General features: G+C 39.8%; 1 protein-coding gene across 9 annotated transcripts in view; it reads left to right on the forward strand.

Annotated features, from left to right (window-relative positions):
* Dgki (diacylglycerol kinase iota) overlaps positions 1 to 18,334 on the forward strand; it is a 452,799-nt gene that overhangs the window by 281,677 nt on the left and 152,788 nt on the right. For 7 of the 9 annotated variants that reach the window (XM_036180454.1, XM_036180455.1, XM_036180459.1 and 4 more), the window contains 2 exons: positions 5,134 to 5,333; positions 10,350 to 10,412. In XM_036180454.1, the coding sequence (XP_036036347.1) occupies positions 5,134 to 5,333; positions 10,350 to 10,412 (263 nt within the window). The remainder of the gene's footprint in view (positions 1 to 5,133; positions 5,334 to 10,349; positions 10,413 to 18,334) is intronic. The other 2 variants (XM_036180458.1, XM_036180463.1) reach the window with 1 other exon arrangement.

Consider the following 18,334-nt stretch of genomic DNA (forward strand, 5'->3'; position numbering starts at 1 on the left):
AAATCCCCAGGGAAGGAGGCATTGATTCAATGCTATAAATGTTTTTAAAACTCTTACTAAAAATTACAACATCACTTTCTTTAATATTTACTGACACAGTCATAATGTGCTGAGTGATGAGAGCTGTTGTAGAAATTCTACAGATAATAAAAGTGGTGATGGAGAACAAATGCCTGAAGGAGTTAGGTATGCCTTGTGAAGTTGCAGAACTCTGGAACAAATAGTTATTGCCTACTAAACAACACAGATGAGTAAGGACAGGCACATCTTCATTATTACACTTCGTCTTTCAAAACAATCTATATTTTTGTATATGTTTATGAGTGGTTCACCCTTTATTATTGAGTTGCAAGAGATATACTCTAGATACGAGTCTTTTGAGAGACTTATTTATTGCAAATGTGTCCTATCTGCTTTTTGTGTGTGTGTTCTTCGTATCTCTTTTAAGGAACATGCATTTTCAACATTATTTATTTTATTTATAATTTTTTGAGAATTTTATACATAAATACACTGTATTTATGTCATTTTCATTAGTCTTTCAACATTCCCACCCCACCTTAATAACCTGCTTCCTCTAAGATTCGCCATGAACACTTTTGAGACCTCTAGTTTTATAATTAGGCCTAATTTGTGTTAGGGCTACACACACACACACACACACACACACACACACACACACACACACACTTAAAATCTTTATAAATTCTGATTTATCCTGGGAAAGCATTCTCCTTTATTATTTAAAGTTTAAGGTTTCATGTTTAAGTAAGTAACCGAACTAGAGAAAATTTGTGTGTTATACAAATTAGTATTCCTCCATTAAATACATTCGTTCTTTTCTCTAGTGTTATTGCTGAGTGAAGTTTCCTCTTCTGTAGGAATTGTCCTGGATCTCTCTCTCCCTGAATTCTATTTCCTTCCATCCATTTATTTTTATGTCTTGCTTAGTTGCCTTTATAGTAATTTTGTTCTTTGACAATTTCACATGTCCTAAAGTACCTCCTTTCAGTCCCTATCCCTATCAAACCCACCCTCCAACTCTACCTATCCCCTTTACATACTTGTGACTTGTGGTTTCACCAGGCTATATACTTGACCAAAAGATTGGAACTGTCCATCAAAGCTGGATGGACTCACTTGTGGGTATGAAGGCCTGATTCCCCTCTCCATGAGTCTGTAAACAGACTGTACCACAGACAGTGACTTTAGATCACATAGCTATGGTTTTTACATGTGTTTGTTCAGAAAGGTGGAATTATGGTCTTCTGCATTCTTTGGCTGATAGCTCCATCTTTACTGCTCTGGGTTCTTATGTCACCTCTCATTGGCTCTTTCCTGTCACCTTGCTTTTTCCCTTACAAGGACCTTTGTGATAATGTGGTCCTCACTCCAGTAAACCAGGGCAATTGTCCTTCCTTCCCATCCTTTGTTTACTCATGTTGGAAAATGTGCTTTGCTGTGTGTGGGTTTCATAGTTTTGATAAGTTAGAACATGGAAATCATTTGGTGATGGTGGCATGGGCGTTGCTCTGCACACTGCTGTGGTTTTCTTTGTATGCAGTCTGTTTTGGTTGCATTGATTCTCATGAAATTGAAGGATGACTTTTATCCATGTCCTGTCTGCACTATTATTCTATCCCTATGGGTTAAGTTAAAGAGTTTGCTAATTACTGTCTCAAAGACAGTGGGATAACGTGGAACATTCCTGTCTGTGTTGCTGAGATCAGTAATATCTATCGATCTGTTTCCATCTTCTGTGACCCATTTCTTCCCGCAGGATCCAATTTGCTACTAAGCTTTCCTGTGAGATAATTTCATTTTTTCCTTCTGTATGGATCACAGTTTCTTCTTTCTATATCAAGTTCCATTGATCATCTACTGAGTAGATGATTTATTGAATGTAATCTAGATTCTATTTTATTTTTATCCAGTACATATTGTTTTAACATTACATTTTTAAATTCTTTCTTTACAAGATACAAAACATGTCTAATATAAATGATGAATACTAACAGTTGAGAGTTTAAAAATGTCAGTAGGATGTGTTTCTTCCCAGATTTATACAAACCTGGCTTATCCCATTTCTCAGAATGTATTGTTGATTCTGTCACTATTTTAACTTTCAGGATATTACAGATTTTAGAGTAACGGTTATTTCTTAAAGTAACTTTAAAGCAGAGATTTTTCTCTAAATTGTGCCATAGATCCTTAGCTTAATGTCTTTCTAAGGGCTGTGAAATCAAGTGGGCATTTTTCTTCCTCTTTGTCCTGTTATGATCTTAGTCATAACCTGTTAGTACTGGTTAGAATCTATGTCTAATGAACAAAGGAGAAAAGGGCACACATGCATTCAAATACTCTCAATGAGAAAGAATATTTAGATTTTTCAAAGTCTTTATCTTGTCATTAAAAGGGGATTTGCAAGCATAAGATAAGTAAAATTATTAGTGAATTTTAGATCTTATATGCAATGGCTAGAAGAGAATTTTCAGATCAACTCCCTGCCTTTTTTTTTTTTTTTTTTCATTTTTCTTTTTAAGGAAATTTTCTACTCACACCACATGCTATCTGCTCCATTTTATCTTGACAATGACTGGACATTAATACCATGGCAGATGGAGAGAAAGGAGAGATGATTCAAGATGGGGGGGGGGAGGTTGTATTTGAGAACATGCTATCATTGAATTATAGGCATAACCTAGAATCATAAAATACTAGTGCTGAAAGAGATCATAACAATAAACCCAAATCAGTTCCCATCTGGGAAAAGGGAGGTAAGATTAGTTCCTTTGTAAGTATTTAATTATATGGGCACTCATTGGAAAAGTACTCTTGCTTACTGTTGCTACTACAAGGCTTCTACAGCATCTAGCATAATGAGACTTTCCAGCATGCTGGTGTTCAGTATAATTCTTGATGAAATGGGGGGGAAAACAAGAAAACTTAATGACATAGCTCTGTGGAAAGAGAATGGTTGCCAAAGCTTGAGTGGGACATTGTGAACTAACTGGTCATGGTGCTACTACTAGTCATCTAGGTAGAATTTCTTCCTTCTTGACTCGCATAGTGGGTCAGAGAGGGAGGAGCCCACATGGGCTAGTTTCACTGAGGCTGTCAAAGCACAGAAGGTTAGTTAGAAGATGTTAGAAGAACAGAAAAGAGGACAGTCTGTAGATTACCTGCTCATAAGTCACCAGCCACACAGTCTCTGTCACTTTAGATGCTACAAAGAGAGTGGGCTTAAATGGTGGTATTAGTTCTAAGGAGCCCAGGTAATCATTAGAACTTTGGAGACATGACATTCTGGAAAAGCTGGCTTTTTCCTGAGGGTTGTGAAGCAGGAGGCAGTTTTCTGAAAGGGAGTGATTTATTCCACGAGAAGTGGGCCCGTTGCTGCACTGTTTGTGTGAGTCAAAGAGTGAGAGGTGGCCTGGGAATGGAATCACAGAGGAGGACTAGCCACTGCCAGAGAGGATGCTTGAAAAAGAGAGAGGAGCTCAAGTACTGTGACCAAATGTCTAGACAATTGGCGTTTAAAGGAAGTTTATTTTGGCTCACAGTTCCATCAGTGGTCACTTGGGCGTTGTATTTGAGTTTATGCCATGGCAGCACATCATGGCAGGGGCATGTTATAGAAAGAGTAAACTCAGTTGAGAGGGGCTAGGGTCCTGGTGGCCCTTCAAAGGCATGACACCAGTGACCTAACTTAGTCCCACAAGGCTCTACTTCTTAAAGATTCTACCATCTCCCAGTAATGCCATAAACTGGAAAACAAACATTCAACACATCCAACTGAGATCCAAACAGTAGTGCTGTGTAGTGGTACAGGTCTGTAATCCCAGTACTAAAGAGGTTGAAGCAGGGAGATTGGTGCTTCAAGGTCAGAATAATCAGCTTCATGGTAGCATCTTCTTTTGATAAAAAGAAACGATAACAATATCATCATCCACAACAATAACTCTCCAAACCATGGAAGATGGAACAAATACTTTGCTTTGTCTTTCAGGGTGGAAATTTTTGTATTTCTTTTTTTCATTTTTTTCTTTGTATCTGATATGGAATATTATATTGATTATAGTTTTCTATATGTACTGAGAACTATTCCCAACACCCTTGGCTAAATTATTCATCATTCACTCAATAAGCTGTATTGTTGCATTCATAAGATCATGTCCTCAGAAAGATGAGTGTATTTTTCTCTGAACATTCCCATTCATTGTCTCTGTTGGTGGACGAACACCAGTATTTTAACAACATGTTTTTTTTTTTTCAAATAAAACATTTTGATTCTGTCTCTAATAAGGATAGTAAAATATCCATTGATCTTTATATTCTTCCACATTATTCTAATTATATTTGGGCATTTATTTTCCAAACTTAGTTACAGAGTGATTTCATAAGTGTACTAGGTTATATTTTAGACTTTAAAGCTTTCAGAATGTCTTAAATTGAATAACTCATTTTTTGTTTATTTTTATCACTGTATTTATTGAAACAGATTTGAAATGGTTTGAAGAGGCTTGACTTAAAAAAAAAATCTTGTCCAAGTTTTAAATTTTGCTAAGGATAGCTGTACATCCAAGCATTAGTAAGTGCAATTTACGAGTTGGCAAAGATGATTTTGCCCGTTTTACTTATATGTTGTTATGCTGATGTTATTTACTTAATGGGAATAGATAACTTTAAGGGAAGATTTCGTGTTAATTAATTTGGCATGGGGGCTGTTAAGATGGTTCAGCAGATGAAGGCACATGCCACCAAGCTTGGCATTATGACTCCTGGGATCTACATGGTAGAAGGAGAAAATCCACTCCTGCAAATTGTTCTCTGACTTATAGCATGCCACCCCAACATGCAAGATACATAAAAATGCATTCATCCTTTTACTGGCACAGCTACATTTAGATTTATACTGTGTCAAATGGAAAGTGGTTATCTATGGGAATTTATGGTACAGTTCCTCAGAAGCTTTGCATATTTAATTCATTTGTAGCTATCATTTCTTCAAGTACTTGCTGATGAGTTTTGTTGATGTTATCAAAGGCTTTTGGTTATCTGCAATGGATTTAGGTGTGACGTTCTGAAATCCTAGTCACTGACTCTTGGCTCCTCTTTGCCTTGTTTGGATAGGCTGCCCTGCAAGTTGGGGGCCACGGAGAAAGGCTGCACCAGTGTCGGGAAGTGATGCTTCTGACTTACAAGTCCATCCCCATGCAAGTAGATGGGGAACCGTGTAGGTTGGCACCTGCCATGATTCGGATCTCCTTGAGGAATCAGGCCAACATGGTACAGAAGAGCAAGCGGAGAACCTCCATGCCTTTGCTCAATGAGTGAGTCTTGGCTTGCCTTCCTGGGTGACATGGAGATACTGGAAAGCAGATGGCAGAGCATGTGCATGGTCTGGGGACCTCACTGTGTTGGAAAGGGGAGAAAAGTCAAGAAAGCACCACAGGCCCTAGATTGCTGTCATGGGAACATGTGCAACCAGTTTTACCTTTTATTTGATGGTTATTTGTCCTTCTTTGGGGTAAATTTTGTTGGATGTAAGATAGATCACTCTCCTTCACTGACCTCTTAGGTATCTATTGTGTTCAGGTGAGCTGGTTTTAATTTTTAGTTTGGTTTAGAGAGGTCTGTAACTAGCCCCTTTTTATGTTGTATTTCTTTCTGCCTGTCAATGAGTAGTCCCTTTCCCTACCTTTCCTTTTGGGGTCCCATGTCCTCTGATGCTTCAACTCAGTTTTGCCCTCCAAGTCCGCAACTACTGTCCATACTTAAGTCAACTCACTATGTCTACTTCAAACACCTTGTATCCCTTCCTTCCTATACTTTTTCCTTTTTTTTAGGTGTTTTGATAAATTGATTCAAGGTAAGACAATAAAGAATAGGTAACACAGAACATATGTTCTTTTTCTAGTGTACTTTACTCAAATTGGTGACTTAATTGTCTGCTTGGGATTGGAGAGGTAGCTGGAGAGAGAAGAGGATTTGGGTCATCTTTTTGAGTATCTTCTAGATATCATGCCATCATGCCTCAGGTCATTTCAGGGCTTAGACTTGGGTCATTCTCTGTCACAGTGAGGGGCCTCAAAGGTGCACCTCCTGTTTGCTGTCCGTGTTGCATGGTTACCTATTTACTGAATGGCTAGCTTCCTGGTGGTGCCTGCAAGGCAGGGGCATGCTTTGCCATGTGTTCATGAAGTCAAGGGGAGAATCTGCACAAGTTCCCAGAATAGCTGATGACGCAGGGGCCACAGCTCCTGTCACCTCTCTCCATGGCAGCATATGCTCAGGAAGAGCACCAGACAGTGCTCTCCAGGCACTTCAGCTTTCAGCATCCGCTTCTCAGTTGGAGGCTGGCAGGAGAAGTCCTCTTCCTCTGTTCTTGGAGTCTGGACTTCCTGGAACATTGTCCTGGTTGTTTCCTACAGCTTCTGTTTATTCCATTTCCTCTGAGTTGATGGTTCTTGCTTTATTTACAGTTTGCAGCTGGCAAAACTCTTGGCACATTGCTGATGCTTTCTGTCCTTGCTGCCTTCTCCCTCTTCTAGGTTGAAGACATAATGGTTGAGTTTATATTGTTTAAAAAAGACAAGACATCAGCAGTTGTATCTGGCTCTCCTTATGTCTTCTACAAATGCTAGTCAAACCATGACACAGTGGTTTGACAGAAACCTAAGAAGTAATGAATGGAAGGTTACCTCTGAATTTGTACAGTGGCTGAGGTGCCTAGGTCACCTGTAGATCATCTATGAAAAGATTAGATTAAAGCTCAGTGAGTTTGCTGTTGCTGAAGTGAAGGGTATGATCTCATGACCTTCTTAGACATAAAACTGTTTTTAGGTGTTCAGTTTCAAACAACGTTTATGCTTCTGTCAACAAGAAATTGTCTTTTCTAGGTAATCCTATTAATTAGAGTTCATTTGGGTTTGTTCATATGCAAAATAAATACACAAAATTTTTGGTTTTGTCCTCATGGCATGCATGATATATGGTATTTCTTGCACTTAATTGTACAGGTGTCCAAGAGCATCCTCGTCTTAAAAAATACTGACTCTTCCTAGCTGGGGTAGTGTTCCATTGTAACAGCCCATGTCACACAGGAGACCTATATGCAATGGGAGTCAGAGCACACTATTCAGTTTTCAAAAAGGAATTAAAATTTGGAGAATAAGAAATATTTTAATCACTATATATGAAATTACTTCACTATATTTTAAGGAAATCAGTACTAACAGTACTTTTTTAAAGAAAAAGGAATAAACCTGGTTATCTAGTCATACTTGTTCACTAAACCTGGCTTTCCCTCTCTTTAATCTTTTTTCATCTTTATAGTTAGTTTATTTCTACTTCATTATAAAACATTACTTTATTTCCCTCTCTCTGTTTTTAGATCTAATTTCTTCCTCTGTATTTCCAAGTAGAGTTTCAAGTTTAAAGTCAACCTGGATTTGAAGACTTTTTCTTTAGCCTTCTGGGCCTTTGAACATCTCTCTGTCTTGTCCACCATTGTATGATGTTACTCTTTTCTTTCTCTATCTCCCTTTCTTTCTGCCTACTTTGTTTCTCTTTCCTTCCTTGCTTCTTTTCCTTCCTTCCTTTCTCTCTTTCTTGCTTTATTTTTTTATAAACTAAAAACCATTCCATTTGATTCATTTGCTTATATATCTTTTTTTACTAGAAGAGGCAGACAACTAGTTTACAGTGGTAAAGTTTGTATCTCAAAGGCGTGTGTGTGCGTGCATGTGTATGCATATGTGTGTGCGTGCAAATGTGTATGTATGCATGTGTGTGTGGGTGGTGGTGGTGGGGGTGGTGTGTATGTGTTTATTATTCCCAATGAAGGGAAGATAGCTGTTAGTTCATCTAAGGAATTGAGTTCCTTTCATTCTTGTTATCTGGGAAGACTTGCTATTTTAATAGTGTGGTTCCTGAAATAACTGTATCTTCTTCCCTTGAATGCTGGTGTGTCTCACACGTCTGCTGTTTCTTTGGGATGTTGAATCTTAGATTTGTGATTTCAGCCTTGACTCTTTTCCAAAACTGAAGACTATTCCTCAAACACTGCCGTTGACAGTGTTTTCCTTAATGAGGTTTTGTGGCAATCTTAGATTGCACACGGAGAACCAGACTCTTAACTCTGTTCCCTGCGTGTTTCCTCCTTGTCATCCACAGGAGTCTATTTCTCACCCATATGCTCATTCATCATACCTCTGGCTCCTGGGGCCATCTCACTCATCTCCGCTTTTCTACACTTAGCAGGCTTAGCTAGCACGTTCCTTGAAACCCACGTTCAGTTCATCACTCACATACTTAATACACACCATCTCTTCTGTTCTCTAGGAAACTGTTAATATGTTCTCTAGCTCACTCTGCTGCCCCTCTTCAGAAAGACAGTTTTTTCCTCTACATCAATTAGAATGGTCTTCCTAAAAGTGGAAAGCTCATGTTCCTTATCTTCACAGATGTTTTTGGTCTTTGCCATCCTCATCCTGTTCTCCTTTGTCACAGGAAACTGTTACCTTTCTTGATCACTCTTTTGCCCCTGATTTTTCTTCTCACAGTGGCCTCCCTTGCTCCTTTTATCTGCCAGTCTGGCTCACAGTGCAGAATCCACATTGTGGACTGCTTCCACCAAGAACCGTCCCCTAGCTAGTTTTAGCAGTTCTGGCTTCTCTCTGCTCTGCTCTGTGGGGAGGCCCTAGATTTCTCCTCTAAGGACTTCTGGTACCTGTCATCATCTCTGAGACACGTATTGACTCACAAGTGGACCCCATTATACTTTGATTTATGTGACATTTCTTAGCAACTATCAATAAAATAACATCTATCTAAAATCTCAAGAATATAGAGGTAATATAAAATATGTTCTGAAGATGTTCTCTTACAAGTGTAGGACAGGTATTGGATCATTTAGATATGGTTACATGCATAATTGGAAGGATCTCCATGAGAGACAGCTAAATAATAGGCCTTCATGATACCACTTAGTCCATATTTATTATGAAATGAAAAATATTTTCTAGAAGATAATGCCAATTTTATTAGTATATACAAAAATAAAATGTGTTCACTAACTCCATATTGTCAAGGGAACATACTTCATTTTATTATAACATTTGAATCTACAAAGATTATGGAGTCCAGTAAATATTTTCTCCACAAAATGTCAGATATGTTGTCCAGTTTTTTTTAAACTAATATCCTAGCAATATGATAACCAGATACATTTTATTATGTTCTGTATTATGAAGCAACATTGAATGTGGTCAGAAGCTTAAAATAACTGGTGTGCAAGAGACGGCTTCAGCTGTTACCCTTAACTTCACTAGCAACTATGAAAGACAGACATTTTGCACAACAGCAAGAGTTCTAGTTAGCTACCTTTGGATTGGGCAACTGGGTCTCACCATCCTTTGCTACTGAGGCATATTGTTGGTTTTAACAGAGAGTCTTTGAAGATAATGTGGATAGAACACTGAAACTTATGGGGTGACCTTCTGTGAGAATATATGTACCCAGTAGATGAAGAATCTTGGGAGCTGTTTCTTAGCACTTAGAAAAATTTAAATCAAAGAGGGAAAGAGGGTGACAGTGCAGAAGTGAGAGTGAGTTTGGGGGTTATTCTTGTTACATTGTGCAATGTCCATTTTCTAATAGTTTTTGTGGACTCTCTCCACCACAAGCGAATAAAGGAAGGCGAGAGATGCTTATGGTTTATGTTCATGGTTTCACTTTTGTACATAGAATATGAGTGAAACTAAGGCACTCGAGGGATGAAAATGGATTTTTTAAAAATGATTGCTGGAGCTCCCAGAAAGCCTTTTCTATTTCGCTGAATGAAGCTCAAGGTAGTTGAGTCCCTCTTTTCAAGATGTCTCTCTGATGGCTCTCAAAGGCGAGGTACAGAGAGGAAACTGGCTCATCTCCTCAAGTGGAAGTCAGTGGTGCTGGTTTCCCACTCTGATGTGGAAACCTGTACCTCTGCCCTTGAGCTGTCTTGAATGTCCTGGAGCGAAGGTGCCGCTGACGATGCGTCCTGTGCCCGCAGCCTGCCCTCCCGCCTTGGCCCTGTGCTCCAGTGTGTGGCTTGCCTGGAATTTGCTGCTTCCATGTGTCCCTGTTGGCTTCACTGCTATCACCGGCTTCTCTGGATTACTTCCTGTGGCTGGCTTGATTTCCTTTTTTTTAATTTTATTTTTTTTTCTTTCATCACTGTTGGTGATGCACTCATTTAATTTCTGTTTAAACTTTGTATGTCTCTCTTTTTCTCCCCGGCTTGTTCCTTGTTTGTCCACGCTGTCCTGCTGACCCTGTCTTCGCTGCTCATTCCCTGCTGCCTCTAGCATCCATCAGGTGCAAGCTGCGGACCTGCGGCGAGTGTCTGCTCCCCCCGGCTCCTTTACCATGTGAGTACAGTGCCATTCTGTTTTGACACTCTTTCCCCAACTTCTCCTCCTCAGGGGTAGATCACCTGAGGCATCCTTTTCCTCCACAGGTCTGCTGCTCAGAGAAGGGGACCACCTAATCATAGATGCTTTCATTACCCTCTTTTTTTTTTGTTATGTGAAATGGAGCAGTAGAGTTCTTTATGCTTTGTATGTCTCCAGCACTATGTATTTGCACTTTCATCTTTCTATGAGATACTTCAGGGCCCGTGGTCGTGTGGGTCGGTGTAACAGTCTATGCTAAGCATTGTTATTTTTCAAAGTGTGGTAGGACTGTTGGACCATAGCATTACAGATACATTTGAGGAAGTGCTTATGGCCTTAACATTGTATGTGGAGCTTATTTTTGTACCAAAGAACCACAGCTGTTATACAGTAACCAGTGGCCCTGAGCTGTCACCGAGTTAGCAATAATTTATTATTATGCATATTTAGAGGTTTATGCTCAATGTACTCCAGGGTCTTTTTATTTTTTGGTGAAATTAAATAAACAAAATGGAAATATTAGTTTTTGGTGCTAAACAGTGGTTTGTCTGCCCCATGTAATAGTTGTTACCTACTGTTTACTATGCTTCAAGTACTCTACTAGGTGCTTTGCATCTGTTAAGCAATTTATTCTCAGGTGATACTATGCATATGTAATAGCACTCTCTTTTCTATATACATGTCCAAGGTTACACACTAACAAGCCATACAGTGAGACTCAAACTCAAGCTTCCAAACTCATGTAACCTTCCACCTCGTTGGAGTCTGTGTATTTCTCCAGACCCGGTGGAGTGATCACATTCTCAAAGAATTCTTCCTTGATTCCTGTTATTGGAATCTATCATTCCTCACTGGAGTTCACTGGTGATGAATATGTTATAGTTTCTAAAGTTTAATTTGGTTTGCATTGTCTGAACTCTCTATGTGTATATCCCACACTTGAGGTGCTTGACAATATATCCCTATGAATCTTTGTGTTCCAGACCTATCCACAGACCCTGTTAGAGCATTGTGAAACCAAGCTACAGTTAGATGGTGGGATTGATGAGTAGGAAAATATGTGTGTATGAGAAACTGTGTAAAATCTGAAATCTACTGGTGTTACAGGTACTTCCAAAGCTTAGTTACTCGACCTTGTTTCCATCTTATAGATTCCCATTTATTAAAACTATGTATTAATTGAGGAATGTTTCTTTTTTACTTGGCTGAGTTCCAGGTACTGTTTTATGCTGCAGATCTAGTGAGTGACCAGCACAACCACTTAGTACCCATGTGGAGCACGAGGCTTATAATTGAACAATCAAAACCCAATAGGGTGATAGTATTTCATTTCCAATCTACTGATGCTTGCAGGGTAAAATTCTCCACTCTGTAGGCTCCTCAGTAAACTTGTCTTGGAAAAACTGGCTGTCAGTCTTCTGTGATCCTGCTCTTAGAGGCTCCACTGACAGAGATCAAAGACATGAGAATGTCAGCAACAGAAGTGGATTGTGAGAGCGCTTGAATTTCTATCCCTGGCTTGGTTGTTTCAACATTATAGCCATGAATCTTAAGTGGGGCTGTTTATTTTGTACTCTAGGAACATGTAGCAACAGTAAGATAAATGGTACTCATTTCTATAGGTACAGCAGAAAGTAGGTGTGGCTACTTTAAAACTATAGCATTAGTATGAAAATATTTTGTCTGTGTCATACTATTACAGCATACAGATACTACTGCCTTGAATAACAAACAGATGGGAGTATTTGTGTAATAAAACTTAGGACACCTTGGTGGCATATAGAAACCAGGTGGGGTGGTACAGTCTCTCAAATAGAGCAAGGACATGGAGAGAAGCCCAAGCCCAGCTTCATTTTGTGCCTTTCTATCATGAACAGGTGGTGGCTTAGCCTTCTCTACCCATGCTGTGTGAGAAGCCTAGACATTCTCAGCTTGCTAACATTGCTTTGCTCCTGTGACAGTCCCGACTTGGCATCCTGAACTGAGATAGCTTGGTTTTCTGTTTCTCTCAGAACCTGTTTTTTGCTCTTGGAATAGATGCTCTTAGAATCTTTGAAGGGGCCCCTCTGCTGCTCCTAAAGCTCCTTGAAATGATCTGAAGTACCCTTCTCTGGAAAGCATCCTTTTCTCTAGTTTTCTGGTGATTTTTTTTTTTTTTTTTTTTGTAATGTGGTGATAAGAAGGTAAGACATAGATTGTTAGGAATCATGACATAAAACTCATACCCAAAAACATACAAAATTTCAGCTCTATGGAAATGGTTTATTTTTATTATTTAAAAATTGTGTGTGGGGGTATGTGCACATGAATTCAGGTGCCAATGGAGTTCAGAAATGGACAATTGGATCCCCTGAAGTTGGAGTTCCAGGTGGTTATAAGCAACCCTGATGTGGGTCCTGGGAATAGAACCCCTCCCCTCTTCAAAAGCAGTACATGTTCTTAAGCTTGGAGCCATCTCTCCAGCCCCTAGCATTATGCAATATTTTGATCCTGTGTAGCCACATATGAATTGATGGATTTTAAACAAAAGTGTTTAATGCTCCATTCACTAAATAAAACAAAGCTAAGCTGAGACTATTTATACACACATCTTCTACAACGAAGCTTAGAGAGTTAATAAGCTCTGTGATAAGTGTCCTCAAAGGGAAGTAGTCACTGGAGGGCACATGCGCACTTCATTTCTTACATTGTGAATAATAGCCTTAAATCCTTCAGCCACTCACTCCAACTTCGCATCTGATACAAAGCACATGAAGCCTCGAAGTGAGGCTTTCTAGAGTTCTTTCCCCCTTTCGTGGCCACTTCTCCCCGGGTTCCATTTCCTTCTTGCTCTTCCAGCATAGAAACGAAATAATGTGATCCGTTTACATTTGACTCATCATTTCCATCTTTCAACGCTATTTACTTCAGACACCAGATATGCTGGGCTATTAAAGATGTTGAGATCAAAAAGCTAAGTTCTGCCTGGGGAAATTAACATGCCAGCCACAGACCTGACTGAGCTGACTAGAGTGCAATTACACAACAACAACAGAGAGATCTGAAATGCATTTCTAGGTTGGCAATTATTTACCGAGTATTTGTCACGGCTGATTTTGTTTTCTAAATATGTGAAACTAATATGCAGCAACATTGTTTCTTCTGGCATAGTCCTTTGAGTTTTGAAGCAAGTGTAAATTCATATATCCATCACCTTCACCAGGATACAGATAGTGTGTCACTAATTTTCCTCCACAATACTGCCCGGTAATTCACCCCATTGTCTTTGGTTACTCTCATCAACCAACATCTGACAGCCCCTGATCACCACAGATTTGTGGCTTTGAGATTTCCACAAATGTAGAGTCAAATAATATGTAACACACTTCAGCTGAATATAATAACATCTTTGATATTTATTCAAGTTGCCATATGGATCGGTCATTTGTTGGTTTTTATTTTTGAGCTACCTTCCACTCTGTGGCTGTTTCCATTCACCCACTGAAAGATACCTGGGTTATTGCCAGTTTAAAATGATTGTTAAGAATGCTCAAACCATTAGGAGTAGATTTTGTATAAAAACAAGTTTTCATTACTTTGGGTTAAATGTCTGGAAATGAGGTGGTTGGATCCACATGGCAAGTAGATTTACTTTCCTTAATAGGAGAGCAAAGAGAAAACGGTTTTCAGGGTGGTTTTGCCATTTTGCCTTTCTACCAGTGACGTATGAGAGTTCTCATCATGCCCTGTTGCATCTGGTATTCTGCTGATGGTTGCACTGTCAGCTTAGCTATTAATCTCTGTGGTGGGAGTCTGGTTTTGTTACATGATAGTTTCGTTTGTGTTCCCAAGTGGCTAACCATACTAAACATCTTTCCACATTCTTATTTGTCATGTACTTATTCTCTTTGCAAATGTTCAAATCATTTGGTCGTTGTTGTTGGTTATTTGGTTGGTTGGTTTCTGAGTGGGTCTCACATATCCCAGGCTGGCCTCCAACTCATTATATAGCCTAGGATGACCTTGAAATCTGGTGTTCCTGCCTCTGCACCTCGAGGGGTGGGGTTATAGTTGACTACCACCTGACAAGGTGTGTTTGCTGCTGGGAACTGAACCCAGGGTTTTGTGTTTGTTAAAGCAAGTATTCAATTAACTTAGCTGTCTGTAGCCCTTTGGTTGCTTTTTATTTGGTCATTTATTTTCTGCCTGTTGAATTTACTTTGGTCCTTATTGTAAACCCCAGGCCTTTAAAATATTCTCTCTATATATGCCTCTTGTGTTTTCAATATTCTGATAATCCTTTGTACAACAAAGTACAGCAAAAAATTTTAATGATGATTAGGTGATCAGTTATTTTTTTAAGTACTTCTTTTTTTTTGAACACTCTTTTTTATTCATTTATTATGTATGCATTGTTCTGCCTGCACACCAGAAGAGGGAGCCAGATCTCAGTACAGATGATTGTGGGCTTCCATGTGGTTGCTGGGAATTGAACTCAGGACCTCTGGAAGAACAGCCAGTGTTCTTAACCTCTGAGCCATCTCTCCAGCCTATGATCAGTTATTTTTAAAATAATATTTTTATTTATTCTTTGAAATTTTTATGCATGTCGTCAATGTATCTTGATCATATCTGCCACTCACTCCTCTCCTCCTTCTTCTAGGGTTCCCTAACACCTCTCCCTCCCATACTACATGTACTACTTTTTCCTCCCTCTCTCCCTCTGTCCATCTTTCCATCCATCCATCCATCCCTTCCTCTTCTTCCTTCTTTCCCTTCTTTCTTTCTTTCTTTCTTTCTTTCTTTCTTTCTTTCTTTCTTTCTCTCTCTCTCCCTTCCTTCTTTTCTTCCTTCCTTCCTTCCTTCCTTCCTTCCTTCCTTCCTTCCTTTCTTTCTTTTTCTCTCTTTCTTTCTTTCTTTCATCTATATAGCCCACTGAGTCCAATTAGTGCTGCCTGTATATGCATGGGTGTAGGATCACCCACTGGGACATGGACAACCTACCAGCAGCCATACCCCCAGAGAAAAATGCCTGTCTCTTCCCCAGTAACCACTAACTGCCAATAGCTCTTCAGCTAGGAGCAGTGCCTCAGGATCTGCTCCACTATCTTTGCTGGAATTTTACTGGCTTGATCGGGTACAGGTCTTATGCAGGTAACTACAGCTGCTGTTGAGTGAGTTCATTCATGGATACAATAGCCAGGTACTGTCCACAAGACAGAATTTTGCTTATCCCACCCAGTCCTCTGGCTCTCACATTCTTTCCACCCCCTCTTCTCTGGTATTCCGTGAGCCTTGGATGGGCAGGGGTGGAGCGAGTAGGGTAGGGTGGGGAAGGGGTGGTTAATACAGATGTGCCATCCGCCATTTGCCTATGTTTTTAAACATCCTAACAATATTTTGACTAGAATTGTACTGACTGTAGGCCAAAATAAAAACTATTGAGGTTTTCTTTTATATATGTTTGTTTATTTGGCTGTGCTGAACTTTGTAATCCTGGAATGCTTTTTTTGGCCATCATTATAGTAGTTTTCAACATACAGACTTGTGCATGTTTTACTGTATTTGTTCCTAGGTATTTCATTTTTTTGTATCTATTTCTAATGATAATTTTGGATGTTTTAAAGGCGCTGGTTTTCAATGTCTCAGTGATAGTCTATAGAGTAATGTGGATTTCTATGCACTGACCTTATATCATATCCTGTAGCCCAGCTTAAGAACTATTTTTAGTTTGAATCTGACAACATCCTCCAGTTTATCAATTGGAATAGCTTGGCTCATTTTATTCCAATCTGTCTACGTGTGTTTCTTTTGAATTGTTGTATCGGCTAGGGTGTCTAGTATGGTATTAAATAAGAATGGTCACCCTTGTTTTGCTCTCAATTTTAGGAAGTCACTTTTATTTCCACTGTTAGGTTAATTTCAATTTATGTTATGTGTGGGTGTTTGCTTGCATGTATGTCTGTTCACCACATGCATGCCTGGTGTCACCTGAGGAGAGAAGAGGATGTCCTAACCCCTGGAATTGGAATTACAGATGGTTGTGAGTTGTCGTGTGGCTCAAGTCGCCAACCCAGGTCCTAGGTAAGCAGCCAGCACGCTGAACTGCTGAACCATTTCCCTGTTTGTTAGAATTTGCCAGTGAGGGAGGCCATGTGGGCATCAGGATTTTTCTTTCAACCTTTAAATATTGAAGGACCTGGGGGTGGGGAGAGAAAGAGATAGAGAAAGAGAGAGACAATGTTCAACAGGAGCACATAGTACTCTCCCTGATGATCTGGGTCACAACTGCCTGTGACTCCAGTTCCAGAGGACCTAACAATCTCTTCTGGCTTCCCTGGGTACTAAGCAAGCACACATATAATATGCATATATGCATGCAGGCAAATATTTATACACAGAAAATAAAAAAAGTAATAAACCTTTAACCAGCAGATACAATTATTTTATAAGTTCTAGGACTATTCAGGTTATTTATCTTTACTTTGGTGAATTTTTTATAGTTGTTTGATTTTTCAAAGAATTTGTCCATTTCCTGTATGCTGGCAATTAATATGTATGGGATTGTGAAAAGGATTTCCTTATCTCTTTTATTTGTGTGGAGTCTGTAGTGAGAGTTCTCTTTCATTCCTGGTATTTGTAATTCAATGTATCAGTCAGTCTTGGCAGAGTTCTGTTTTATCCCTACCCCCTCAAATTGTCTGTTGGTCACATTGCCCTTCCTGGTTGATTTCCTGTTTGAAATGTCATTGGGTTTTGCCATTTATAACTTCCTCTCTTCTGCTCAGGTTGAGTTTGTTTTGTTTAATCTTGTTCTGGCACCTTAAGGAATTTGAGTATTTTTATTTTTCTTTGTTTTTTTCTTTTATCCTTAGTAGACAGATGACACGATGAAGTTCAAGCCACAAATTCTGACTGTCCACAGGGTTGGAAAATGCTTTTTGGTGTTCTTCCATTGGTCAGCATGTCCATACCATGTCACCAGTATAGGGCCCCGGGCAGGATCAGTCTTCTAGCTTCTTAAAGTCGATGGCCAGATGCTGAGGATGGTGTTCACATAAATGCTGCCTGGAGAGAGGCCCTGAGTGCAGGGCACAGAAACCTTTATGAAGTCACTGCCTGAGCTCCTTCCTCTAGGTAGTCATTCCTCTCTTAGTCCTTCAACCAGAAAATTAAAGCGTCAGTCACTTCCCTACCCTATGTGTTTGTGCCTAGGACTGTGACGGAAAGAGAGAGGGAAGCAATGAAGGTTGGTTGCACCCTCTGGGCATCACAGTTCCTGAGATCAGAAAGGAAATCCTCTTCTTGATGTTAGTAGTCTTAGCTACTTTAGAGACTTTGTCATGGTGGCTGCCAGTACAGTGAAACAACCCAAATCTGAAGTGTGAGTAAATGAAGGGGAAAAATTGTTTTTCTCAGGGACTCAGTTCTGAGGTGTCCCTTTCTTGAACTCAAAGCAGAGCCCAGGCCTCCTCCCAGCCCTCTCCCTGCCTACATCTCAGTGTGGATGCTGCTGGAGTCCAACTGTGGTCTACTGGTCTACAGGAGGCAGAGAGCAAGGAAGCTCACTAGCAGGGAGAAGAGAGTCTGCATTCAGGCCTCCTTCCCCAGTCTGTTGCTAGTTCTCACTTTCCAAAGTTCCCCTATGGCTGTTTTATTGCTTTATTTAGTTAGGGAGAAAGAATGGTGTAGAGCTCTCCATCCATCAGATCACCTGGGCCAACATCCCAGGTCTAGAGCATCTTCAGTACACAGATCCATCGTCCTGGGTCTTTCCTTATTACCCACTCCAGCTACTCAGCACATGCCACACAACTAATGGCAACAAAGCATCTCTGCAGACGCCAGGCCATCCTAACTACCATAGGCATATGTTACATGTAACACACTGTCCTACACCAAAGTTATGATCTAGACAC

The sequence above is a fragment of the Onychomys torridus genome, chromosome 3 (genome assembly GCF_903995425.1).
Source record: "Onychomys torridus chromosome 3, mOncTor1.1, whole genome shotgun sequence".
In the NCBI taxonomy this organism is placed as follows: Eukaryota; Metazoa; Chordata; class Mammalia; order Rodentia; family Cricetidae; genus Onychomys; species Onychomys torridus.